Source organism: Taurulus bubalis (genome assembly GCF_910589615.1).
Source record: "Taurulus bubalis genome assembly, chromosome: 8".
NCBI lineage: Eukaryota > Metazoa > Chordata > Actinopteri > Perciformes > Cottidae > Taurulus > Taurulus bubalis.
Window position 1 is genome coordinate 8,644,122 of NC_136596.1, and position 13,596 is coordinate 8,657,717.

Sequence of the window (13,596 nt, forward strand, 5' to 3'; positions counted from 1 at the left end):
AAAACTCATTTTGGTGGTGAGGTATTGTGTGTCCTGGTAGTAGTTCCATCTATGATTAGCAAAACATACCGTCCAAAATAATACAAGTGAGCCGTAGAGCAGAGGCGGACAGGTATGCAGCAGTGTGTTGCTGGTATTTCCATTAGTTGTTAGCCAAACACACAACATAATGTTATCCCCCAGCTGTGGCTGCAGAGTCGGAGATGGGGGGTCAAAGATGCACTAGGCTGGGTAATCACCAGCGGCTCCTAACAGGCCGGTTAACAGTAGTGAGTGAGGAGTCAGCAGGAAGTTAATGGCAGTATGTCCATTGAGCCATAACAGGGCACTCACAATATGATGCAGTTTGATAGCCTGGATAGACACAGAGGTGCACACTTACTCACTTACTCACTCACTCACTCACTTACTCACTCACTCACTCACTCACTCACTCACTCACTCACTCACTCACTCACTCAAGGACACACACTGATCGCGTGATCCTCCTGGCAGAGATGCAGAGCAGCGCCCGACGACAGAGCAGTTATACACAATTTAAAATGTCTATGTTGCACTGTATTAAGGTATAACAGTGTAAAACAGTGAGACAGAAAAGAGATATAGATACAAATAAATAAATGTACTCTCCCTCCTTCCTCCCATCCCTCTTTAATTATCCCTTCAGTTAACAAGGTTCATATATGGCCCAGTGTTTCCAGATGGTCAGCTCTCTAACTGGCTCCTATTGAATCAGAACAGCGGGGCCTCCATTAATCAACCAATCACAGTCTTGCAGAATACAATTAAGTTCCCATATAATTGTCCTGATTGGTGGAGAATATTAACGAGCTGTGCTGTAATTGGCTCTAATGAATGAAGGACTGGCGAGCATCTTATTTCCTGCTCTACTTGTCACCTGTTGTTAGCCAATTACCGAAGCTAATGAAAACGAATGTTGTTAGCTTGTTCGCCAAGATAATTGGAATGGATGTCACTATAGCCTTTAATCTCACAGAGCATTACAGCTGAATGGCATTATGTGGATGAGGTCTTTTCTGTTCTTTACAGGATCGTTCTGCTGGATAAAGTGACGCCAGCTGATGCTCTTGTTTCTGTTTCAGTATCGAGAAAACGGCACATTTAGTTTGATTAACTAGCCAGAAAGCTTAGTGACTTACTTACTTAATGTGCTACATTTCTAGCATTATGTTTACTTTTAACAGTGGCAACCTTGGGGTCACTCATTGGTTTAACTGCTTACAGCTAATGTCTAAAGTATGTCCATGAGTAGAATTGTAGCAAGTGAAAGTACAATAACTTAAGTACAGAACTACAAGCAGGTGTGGAAGTGCTGTTGGTCATGCAACAAGGTTGGCAAAAGGTAGAATGTAAATGGTCTACTGATGATGAAATGTAGGATTTACTCATCATTTATTTATTTGCACTGTTGTTATTTTTTTGCAACTTATAAATACTTGATATTTTATTTTTGTTCTTTTGCTCATTGGTACTTTTAAAATATAATGATATAATGATTATGTAAACATCTTTCACATTTCTCTTCTTCACTACTTGTCTCTTTACCTTCATTTGTCCAGCTTTGTTTTCCCTCTTTTCTAGCTGTTATTTTCATTTCTCTATTCAGCACATGCAAAATAAAACAAATGTAAGGAATAGAGTCAAATTCCTTGCAAGAGCCTGCGTGCTCGTCATATAACTCTGATTCTGAACTGGCGGCTCTGACGCTGTCTGCCTACTGTTTACGCTCTCTTTCTCTCTCTCTGGCTATCGGCGTAAGAGGTAAATGTTGGCTCCTCCTGCCAGACACATGGTACACAAAATGATAAGCAGATAACGAGTGTGACAGTCTCTTTCCTACAGAGAGTACTTAAATCAGGACTGCATTGGCCAAAGGCTGATTAGCTGGAATCAATGCCAGCACAGCCGTCCGCAGGGTGCATTCATCACAATCCGTGTCACTGCACTGTAGCTTGTGTGCTCATTGCTTAACATTGTTTATATTCATCGGATGCCTTTTCTAACCATCTGCCCAACGAGTTAAGATTCACATTGCGTTTGTGTTATCTTCTCTATATTTCACAATAACAGCTACTACGGGTGGGATTGTCATTTTGGGCTGCTGTAACCAACTATCTCCGTCACTTTGTGTGTATGTTGCTTTCCTTATTTCTGTGATATGTTTTCTTCTCACGCCAAAGGGTGTCTTGGCATCAGTCTGCCACAGAAGAGGGAGACCCTCTCTTGTCTTCTCCCGTCAATGCTGTCTATGTCTTTAGGTAAATGTAAAGTCTCCTCTCCTTTCATCCTGAGTTGTACATTTGACCACATATCCCACAACTGCTATTCCACAAAACTGATTCAGAAAGCTTGAATTGATGATTTTAGAGTAAGTCCTGGGTGGTAAACCAAGAGAACTCTCTGTAGGGACATTTGATGTTATGGATCATGGCAGAGGCAGGGAGGTAAGCTAATGCACAGAGCATCTAATGAGGTGGAGTTAGCACACAGACTTTCTTCCTCTTTATCTTTCTCTCTGTCGCTCTGTTCCTGTTGATTCACCTCACGGTTTCTATCAGTCTCTCTCATTTATTTTCCCTTCCCTCTTTCTCACTCACACAAAACAAACAGGCAAAACTGAACGTAACCATGGCTGCGGTTGCCATAACACTTGTTTCCCACTTCCCACTTGAGTCCCCGACCAGCCAAGCACAAGGGGAAGACAGCAGTGAACCAACTGTTGGCATCGGCCACAATTATGCATTATGGGTGTAATATGTTTGGATAGAGATTGCTGGCCCACCCAAGCTCCTGAACTGGCTGGTTGGTGATGAACACACACACACACGTACACACACACACGTACACACACACACAAAAGCACACACTTGATGTTAGTCATAGACTAGTCTTAGACGTAAAGTCTTAGACGTAATTCATTTTGCATCACATTGAAGGGCAATGGAGAGTTTGAGGCTCTGAAGCCACATTTGATTGAAGAGCAGAGACATTTTGCTCCGTTATAATCAAGCTCTGGCACCTCTGCAAGGACAGGAAGTTAAACAGAAAAGGACTTTTAAAGCCGGTTTTAGTTGTTAATTGGACAGTTATAATTAATAGACAATCAGTCAATACAACCCTAAAAAAAGAGAAAAATAAATATGTGTATTTTTCCTACTAAAAGTATCGCACAATGTACAACTTAAACAAGTAGAGAAAGTTTGCATCCAGGAATAACGCTTAAGGACACATGTTTTGTCCTGCAACAATTCTGGCCCGACAGAGAATGTGTGACCCCAAAATAATATATAACAAATGTCTTGCCTTAGTACTCAAAACAATACCAGGAATATTATACATCTATTTAGAGACAAAATGTGTCGGCTGTTGGCTAAATATACACCGAAAACCCATTAAAGGGTTCATTTATCTGTTTTATGTTGAGAGCTTATCCTGTGAGGTCATTTCCCTTCTTCTGTCACTTAAATTTAGTGTTCTGGCATCGTTTGAAAAGATCACCGCTGAATTTTACTGCAGAGTCTCTCAAAATTGCTCAGCTTTTGACCCAAATGTGACATTTTGAAGGTTTTATTTATTTGGGCCCATGAAAGATGAAAGTGTAGGGGGGATTCGTTCACTGTGTCTCTTCATGACCTCAAAGAAGCGTCCAAACTCGTACTTTAAATGGAGACATTTGAAAGAAAAAAGGGAGATGGCAACAATATCTGTATATGCATTAGTTGTAAAGATATCAAAGTAATCCACTGAATAAGGTAAACTCTCGACTGCACTATAAGACCTCTGTCTCCCCTCCAGCATTAGTGCTGCCAATCTGGCATCTGTCTCCCAGCACATCTGGAATGAGGCCTTTATTTCACTCCACCGTAGTCCATTACTCTCTGTTAAGTCATTTGCATTGATATACCGGCATCATTTTTGAATGGGTGTGCTGTACCGTCAGGGCTGTGCAAACCTACTCGTCTCCAATCCATCATTAGGCCGGTGGCCTGGTCTCTGTTCTTCTGGGAAAGGAGCACATGGGCAACATATCTGTGCTCACGAGTAGGAAGTGCACCATGAAGTTGAGCACTGTGCTGTTTTGGCTGTAGCGGCATGCTGTGTTTTGTTTGGTACCATATTTGTCTCCGCTCTGTCAGCAGGTAGGTGGTCTGGAGTCGGTCTTACTGCATTTTGACAGGAACTTGACAAATGAGAATGTGCTTGCGTGGCATTTATTTTTCCTCATGGGCACGAAAACAACATCTTTGTAAGACACGGACTGACTAGGATGCAAATGGCAACCGTGCCTTTTGCAATCTAAGCAGTGCAAGTTGAGTTTCATGTGCAGGGGCAATGGTTTCTGGTGTGTTTTCATTACATTAATTACATTTCAAAACCTATCAATTGATTTACATATCATTTCCATTTTGTCTCCCCGCACAGTGAGGAAGGAGATGAGCCGGAACTCAACAGCCATGAGTCTGCAGTTGTCAAGACCATGATCAAAGCACCTGTTGCAATCCAGGGTAAACATGGTGTGTGTGTGTGTGTGTGTGTGTGTGTGTGTGTATGTGTGTGTGTGTGTGTGTGTGTGTGTTCCACTTGTGATAGTAGCTCATCTTTAATTAATGGTTGTTCATTTACTTCTTCCCAGGTGTAATATTTTCCCTCTGTTTAAAATATGATTCATGGAGCAAGCCACAATTGGCATGTTTCCTATTAACTGACCGAAATAACATTTTGTGAACACATTAAATAATACAGAATGTATTATACATAGTGTTCAGTAACTAAAATACATGTTTGTCCATCAAGCTAATTGCAAGTACATTATTGCCTAAATTCCATTGCAAAATCCAACAAAAGCATATCTGTATGACTGTGTGTGAGTTGCTTTCCCTGTGGGCATGTTGTGGTATTTTTTCACTAAATTAACAAGTGGAGAATAATCCGCCTAAGGTGCCTGAACTGTTTTCTTAGCATAAATCACAGTAAATGACGTAGAGTCCCCCAAAATACATTCCCAAAAATAAGCTCTCATTTAGGAATTGAACAATATTTTATTTCAAGTATGTATTTTGATTGATTATTTTGTATCCCACCTACAGTTAAAAATAATATTTTTTTTTTGTCCTGGCAAATCTGTAAAACTGATTTACTGCTGTAGGATTGCATGTTGTTGCAGCCAGTTAGCAAAGGGAAAGAGGCTTATTTTCCATGCTTGAAGCGTCACATATGTTGTGAAATAGGTCATTGCAGACTTTCTTTTTCTTTAATCGTCTTTTTCCTCTATGGAAGCCCATTAAGCAGACGAGAAGGTCCCGCTCTGCCTGTGGCGCCTTGCTCAGTCACACATGTAGCAGTTCTACTCGGTTAGAAAGATAATATTTACTGAAGGGACCTGTCGGGAGTTCTGAATAAAGTTTTAAAGGCAAGCCACTGAGCTGGAGTATAATGGCCCTACTCCATCTGCACTCAGCCCATATATTCAGAGATTGAATGTCTTTTCTGGACATTATTCTGCTTATTATCTACAAAATATACATGACGTTTGTTTGTGGACATTTATTTATGAATCTAGCCTAATATGCTTCAACTTTTACCTCATCCATTTCGTCAGCACAAGTCAGTTCTCTCCCTGATGTAACTGCCACTCAACACAAATCATGAACATAGTCACTTACCCATGGACCCAGGGTCATGAAAATATACTGTGTAGTCCCCGAGAAGCAGTCAGCCACTGATCCCTTTTGAATCCTTAGTTCAGGAACCCATGCCGTCAGACCCTGCCTTGGTGCAAATGCCGATTGTAAAATACTGTACATTGGCATGATGTTACAATTAGAAAAAAGCACACATACATAGTTTTAGCGACAAACCTGCAGAGAATTATCACCTGAATCTGCAGCTCCTTAGTGGCGCTTTACAGCGAGTTTAAACTAAAGTTTTGGTTTTGGTCAGGTGAGCGCAAACACAACTAAATCCAAATAAATTGTAATATTGCTCTGCTGGTTGTTTAAATAAGTAGCTGTGTGTTACCACGTTTGCAAGATCAACTTAAAAGGTATGGATATGTTCTGTTCACAATTTGTTTCTGTTTCCCTTAAGTGGCCAACAAAAATCTTCAAGGATCAACCAACAAAAGTGGATTTTTTTTAATAGTCAGGAGAGGCCTCTCCACTGTTTCCAAAAATAACTGATTAAATAGAAGTCCAAGAGAAAATGATTTATTCCCTAAGTAAAAATTATAAACATGAGTTTATGGTTTCAAAAGCTACTTTCAAGTCTTCTTCAAAACAGCATGATGTTCGTTTGGTCACTGATGTTCTGATTCAGAGTAAAATAGAGTACAGGGTATGCTTAGAGGTTGGCTACCTTGTGGTTAACAGGTCGCTACAACGGCGTGTTCCTTATTCCGTCTTACAGCTTTAACCCTTTCACTGTGTGTTTTCAGTCCATGAAAGACTTTGTAACATGTTGGTCACCTATGAATGACTTTTTGCGTTCGGTTGTACTTAACGCCCCCCTCTCGTATCACTTCTGGTTACAAAAAAGCCAAGATAGCGACTGACAAAATGTCAAAAAAAAAGGTTCCAAACGTTGGTCCACAAATCAAAAGGTGACGTCACGGTGACTACGTCCACTTCTGACATACAGCCTCTGAGTTTAACCTCAATTGAATTCCTTACAAGCCCCAACATTTAATGTAAACCCGGCCCGTTCTGAGCCCAGACAGACACACTTAAATATGGCATGTTATGGTAAAGCCAAGCTCTAAAAGTAGCCCTTGCCTCCTCATGCACACACATACAAAAACAATCTCCATCCACAGTGTGGAGATCAAAGGCCAACTATATGTTTAGCCAGGTGTGGGTCTGGGTTTAAGCTGAGGGAATGTCTTGGTGGTCTGTGTGTGTGTGTGTGTGTGTGTGTGTGTGTGTGTGTGTGTGTGTGTGTGTGTGTGTGTGTGTGTGCGTGTGTGTGTGTGTGTGTGTGTGTGTGTGTGTGTGTGTGTGTGTGCATATAATATGCCATAGGAATGTGTCAAAGGTGGACTGAAAGATTCAGGGAAGATTGATGTGGAGAATTCATGGTTTTGACAACAGTAGTCAGCCAGCTGCATGCACCGCCATGACACCTGCTGGGTGTATAGACAAAGAGGGTAGAGGTCAAATAACTTAAACACCTGGGAAGAAAACACAGACACACACTTGCACACACATCCTTTGCGATGCTGTATGTGCTCACTTTTTGAAAGGGTTTTCCCATTTGTTCCTCCCTCCTTTTACCATCTTTGTGTCCCTGTTGCGCAACCAGTATAATCTTGTGTCTCTCCTCCATCTTCTTCAGGTCACGGTCCACGGGCAGGTTTGACCACCCCATCTTTCGGTATAAAGGGTAATGGAAGAGGTCCTGTCCCAGCCCGGCCTTTACCTCAGCCCCACCCTAAAGATGAGGACACCCTAGTCCAGATGGCAGAACATATCCCTGCTGGCACTCGTACGCCCATGTGTGCCCACTGCAACATGGTGGTCAGGTGAGGGACAGATACCGTGGCCAATACTGTAACGTCATTTATCAATTTAAGAATGAGGATCCCTGAAGGGACTATAGGGATTATTTTATTTTATTCTACCTTTTTAACCATGGAACTCAATTAAAACAGTTGACATGCATGGTTATTAGTTTGATCATATAATGCTCATATGCTGCTTGCACAAGGATATGATAATAAAAAAAAAAACAGGCAATATCTTCCACCCGGCTGCACAGACATCCATTTGTACTCAAGCAAATTAAGATCGGAAAGGAAAATATGTCCACTTCTCAATTATTCATTGTCCCAGTTCGGCACTTAAAATAATTAAATGGAACCCATCTCGAGTAAATAATCTATGTATGAAACTGTAGAACTACAAAGATCTGACTGTAGTGTAGATAAGGGGAAGAGGAATTAAGTTGCACCTGCAGTAGATCAAACTGTGTTGATGTCGCACACACACAGTATGTAGATACAGAATGCAAAACACACACAAGAAAACACGATATAAGATGATACAACTCTTAGTTATCCTGTTCAGTTATTATGCTTAATTATAGGGTTTGTCTTTTTAATTTCCCTCCTTTGTAAGTCCACCAAGTGCACATCACGTCCTCATCCTCCTTCCTGCCTCCTTCTCTTCTTCTCATGACTGCCCTAAGCCAGGTGTTATCTAACTTGTGTCACCTTACATGACATATCACTCAGGATATAGGGTAGCTCACATGCTAATGGAGGCCAAGCTTGGGCCACTATCTGAGAAAGCTCCGATAAGCACAGCGACGGTATTGTGCGGAGTAAATTAGTCTCTGTTGTTTTCCCACTTTGCCTAATCATCAAAGTGAACAGTGCCAAGGTGCCGTCTGAGTGGACGCAGAGGCTGATGGTAACAGTAGACGTCAACACATTACATTTCTAAACCGTGTTCCTCCTTTCTGAAGCAACGACGAGGGACCCGAATGGAATACTGAGACAATGAAGCCATCAGTGATGGAATAATTCTGATACGAATCATAATCATCATAATGCACATCATGATTAATGTATTGACTCTGTTATAGGGAGAACGAAGAAGCAGGAAATATGCTGAGTTAGCGAGACACAGTTTGTAGAAGTTACTCACATTGTCATTCATTCATTTATTAATTAGTGGTTTGCCCATTTGCCCTCTAGTGGCTGTTTGTAGGCATGGCAATGAACCTATCAGCATAACTGCTGAGCAATTAGATTAGATATTCCTTTATTAGACTATGCAGTGGGTACATTTGCAATGTAGTTTACTTTTCATAGTGCATTCATGATGAGATATCATCATAATTGAGTTATTTGGTAATTTCAGTTCAAAATCTAAAGTTGATTGCCACTAATCTTGTTGTCTCTTCTTGTCTATTATTTCTTTTTCTCCAGAGGACCATTTTTGGTAGCAATGGGGAAATCATGGCATAAGGAGGAATTTAACTGTGCCCACTGCCGTATGTCACTGGCAGATGTAGGCTTTGTGGAAGAACAGGGATCTGTCTACTGTGAACACTGCTATGAAGATTTCTTGGCTCCGACATGCAGCCGCTGCCAGGCCAAAATACTGGGGGTGAGTTAGTGTGAAGCTAAATAGAGCAGATGTGTGTGTGTTTGTGTGTGTGTGTGTTTGTGTGTGTGTGTGTGTGTGTGTGTGTGTGTGTGTGTGTGTGTGTGTGTGTGTGTGTGTGTGTGTGTGTGTGTGTGCAGAGGTGATGGCTTGTTGTCTAGTTGCTCTTGTCTGTTGTGTGATGGCCATTTAACAGAATGTACTGTACAGTTCAGATTCATGAACTTTGATAATGCAAAAGATAGTGAAGATGACAACTAAGCTCTAGCAATACAAAGCAAGCGAAGATAACATGTAGAATTTGTCTGAATACCTTAACATTCACTTACTGTACAGCTGACCTTCACATTGTGTGTGTGGCTGTTTCAAACTCAACCACCTGTTGTTTAGAGACCAAAGCGATAGTCCTCTGGCATTCAGTGCAAACCTGTCACACAGGCCGACACCTGACCTACTTTGTTTTATGGTTTTTGTGCTTCAGAATGATTGAACAGTTTGTAAGACTGTGAACAGACTGGTTTACAGCAACTAGATTAAGCACGTGTCAGTTGAATTCTCAGTCTTCACTGCTCTGTAGTTTTGCCGCTGTGAGCCAGCTGCAGGTTGAGGGGTTCGAAGTGGGAAAATGGAGGCATCAAACTTAGACATGTACGTCTTTATTACTATGGAATCCAGTTCTCTTAATACCTTTTTCTGTCTTTTTACTTTGTGCATTGAGACCTTTTTTGTAATCAATGTTAGGCTAAATAGTAAAGCTACATCTTCAAATGGTCACCTTTAAGGTCAGACCAACCCAGGATAAATGCTGAAGAGGCCAATGCCAGAAAGCTATAGGGAATTTCTATAGTGACCACCAGTGAGACTCAGGAATGTGATATATGTTCTGGTGTTAGAAGAATTAGGCTTATTGGCCTCGAGGCTGCAGGTGTAGCATGAACCCAGAGTGTCAGGAAGCTGAGATCTCTGCTCTCATAACAGATCTGACATTCATCCCTCACATGTTCTAACCTCTTTAGGCTCTATCCCTTTCAACCCTCTATTTCTCACACATCTTCAACCAGCTTATGCCTTCTTATTAACCTGTTTTCTCACTCTCACTCCCTCTCACCCTAATCCTTCATTTTACTGCGGCCCACCAACTTTCCATTGATTCTCTGTCCTGTCTTGTTCTCACAGTTTAAGGTTGGGAAAGAAAGCGGTTTGTCTATTTTAAGGTGGGCCATGTGGCCCACAAGAAGAAAACAATATATTTAAATATGACATACAGACACATTTATTCGTTACAATCAAGCAGGGGTTGATAACAAACAAGGCACGTTTTTATAATAAGCAATCAACGCGGCAGTATCCCACCAACAGTCTCTGTTTCCTGGATCTTATTATTTCCAGTTACTATGACCGAGCCACACAAAGACCAGTGCTCCCAATGAGCTACATGATGCCTCCAACTAACCACACTCTTTGCTTTTTGCTCCCAGGAGGTGATAAATGCCCTCAAACAGACGTGGCATGTCCCTTGCTTTCTGTGCGCTTGCTGTCAGCAGCCAATCAGAAACAACATCTTCCATCTGGAGGACGGAGAGCCGTACTGTGAACAAGGTGAGTGATGAGGACTCTGAACAACACGCTGATTGGACCACTTGATCTGCTGATGGGGCTGATGAAGGAGGAAAATAATTGTATTTTGGTGCCAACTATAAAGAAAAAAAGAAATACGTATAAGTAATAAGTACTGATTATTTTGTTCAGTGCAGTGTATGTCATGCCATGTTGCTTTGTGTGTAAAAAGACTTCTACAGTATGTTTGGGACCAGCTGCCATGGCTGTGAGTTCCCCATTGAGGCTGGAGACAAGTTCCTGGAGTCCCTCGGTTACACCTGGCACGACACCTGCTTCGTCTGCACGGTAAGTGAAGGATTAGTATATTCACAGTCATCTGAATAGCAGATCCAGGGTCCCTCACAGTGATGTGATGAATGCATGTCCTGGCATTTGTATCATTATTTCTAAGGAGACGGCGAGTTATCAACAAGGAGTTTAAAGGTTTTCTGGACAACTTTACTTATGTACCTTTCTGTGTATGTGTTTTATTTTTCATCAGGTGTGCTGCACCACTCTCCAAGGCCAGACCTTCTTTTCCAAGAAAGACAAACCTCTTTGCAAGAAACATGCTCACACACTGAAAATATGAATCTTGGACTTTCTTCTCATCTTTCGAAGCTTACTTTCTCCCTTGGGAAGGCCTCGTTATAGTTCTTGCAACAATACAACTCAAGCAGTACTCGCAGAAGCATAGAGGTCAGAATAAGGGAACCATTGCCATGTTTGCAAAAGTAAACTTGTTCTAGTCTAGGGACCTAGACCCATTTTAAAACCAGTACTTTTCTCATGTGATTTATCCAAGCAAGTAAAGAATCACAGTTTTTACCACATTCCACCACAAATATTGATTTTAATCTGGATTGTTTTGCTGTAAAGAATAGTTTTACTGCCAAATGATGATGATCACCAAAGTCAGACATTCAATATGTGTGATCCTAGTCTTTTACTTAATCCTAGTCTTTATTTCTTAATCCAGAGTTTGATCTTGCGTTTCTCAAAAGCACGACAGTGGTGAAATCGCCACATTAAGAATTGTAAGTCAGTGTACAAAGACGCTAAACTGCTAAATCAGCGAAAATATACATGTGTATTCATACATATGCTATCAGACTTTAATTAAAGAGAGGAGGGTATTGGGCAATTATTTTCTAAGCAGGTGTTTATTTTTGTTACTGCTAATGTTTGTGTAGCTTTAATCAAATGTAATAATCGTATCCACATGTATTAAAACAAGTCCAAGAGAATATTAGCCATCCAATTTCCTGTGTCAAACTTTTTTTAATCAGAATCTTCATAGAGAAATATGTGCTGGTTGTTTTAATATCGATGAGCTGGATGTCTGGGTTGATAGGGAAACCTTTTGCCTTTGAATTATTAGAATTTTCAGTGCTTAGAATTATTAGAATTTTCTGTATTTTTTAAAATAACTTTATTTTCTATTTGTTGTATAAAATATTTACATAAAATGTTACCGGTTTCACAATATAAGGTTACATTTAGTCATATACATGGGACCGATACAACCATACAAAATAGATACATGTGTAACAAAATGTAAAGCCCATATTTTCTATATCTATGTATATTTCCTTACTATTATTGACTATTATCTTGATAATTGCATAGTAGTTGCAGAAATATGTGTTCCATACTGAGTGCCATAGTTTAATGAATCAATTTCATATTTTTACTTATTTTATCTCATGCTATTTATACAAATTGCATTATTTTGTGGTTTATGGGGTCCTCCATCTGCTTCATAAAAATGAGTAGAATTGTCTGTCCTGGCCTGCAGGAAGGTCAAACATAATCCTTGTGTTGTAAACTGTTTATTGTATTTTGTTTATAGAAGTGAGAAATGTCTTAGCTGACAATATGTATTTAACTATTTGAATAACTTGGCGTTTCCTTTTCAGGGAATGGATGGGGGCTAGTTTCTCCTCCGTTTTGAGGATCAACATATTGACTTGGATATATTTACTTTTTATTATGGCTGAAGGGTGCACTCGGTCTTTTCTGTTTATTTATCAAACACCAGAATAAACGGCAGCACAACTCACTTATTACTAATTTCACATATTTATCAGAAGAAAGCTGGGTTTTTACTGTATGTGACAAAAAGGGGGCGAGTACAGTGTACAGTGATGATCAAACATGGGGAAAAAGCTTGAGTCTCATCTAATAAAACTGTTGAAATGGATAAATGGTTTGTTTAATAAATGATGATCTTTTAAACCCCCAAGAGGAAACTTCTGTTTCCTCATGTTTGCTTTCTTCTCAGTCGGTGTAATACTATCTTACCACACTAAACTTCCTGCATGGCTTGACAAAACCACATGGCAGCACAGAGGAGTCTGACATGAGCAATGTGAAATGCAGATTTCAACGCATGCTTCCTCTGCTGAGAAAGGTCCAAGAGGACCGAGATAGAAAGAAAACAAAGAGCTGAAGATACTGTGAGCGATGAGGACGTGAGCGATGCCATAGTAGCAAGAACTTGTGAGTGATTCGAGTGAAAAAATCTGCAGGCATATCATCTTTCCCCACTCCATTAACCTCTTTTGTATCACTTGTGCATGGACCACCATCAGCTGACACTAAGAAACAAGTATCTGCCCCGCAAAACAATTTAAAATATCTTCTGGTCTATTAGAGGCGTTCAAACAAGCATGAATTACCACACAGACCTGCCCTCATCTTCCTGCGCCAGTATACACTCCCACGCACAATGAAGTATCACAAGTGTCTGCAACAAACAGTTTATGAGTTATGAAAGGGGCGGGGCGGGGCTGAACTGTATGAGTCCATTTTTTATGTGAATGATTCAGGCCTGGACCCTAATTAGAAATGTTAAGAAGATTTGACAAGG

At 40.6% G+C, this 13,596-nt stretch overlaps 1 protein-coding gene across 2 annotated transcripts in view; it reads left to right on the plus strand.

Moving 5' to 3' along the window:
* pdlim5a (PDZ and LIM domain 5a) overlaps positions 1-12,958 on the plus strand; it is a 57,985-nt gene extending 45,027 nt beyond the window's left edge. For both annotated transcript variants that reach the window (XM_079221967.1, XM_079221966.1), the window contains exons 10-15: positions 4,444-4,526; positions 7,351-7,537; positions 8,948-9,128; positions 10,604-10,724; positions 10,915-11,030; positions 11,227-12,958. In XM_079221967.1, the coding sequence (XP_079078093.1) occupies positions 4,444-4,526; positions 7,351-7,537; positions 8,948-9,128; positions 10,604-10,724; positions 10,915-11,030; positions 11,227-11,316 (778 nt within the window). In that variant the 3' untranslated portion in view covers positions 11,317-12,958. The remainder of the gene's footprint in view (positions 1-4,443; positions 4,527-7,350; positions 7,538-8,947; positions 9,129-10,603; positions 10,725-10,914; positions 11,031-11,226) is intronic.
* Positions 12,959-13,596: the final 638 nt, after the last annotated feature.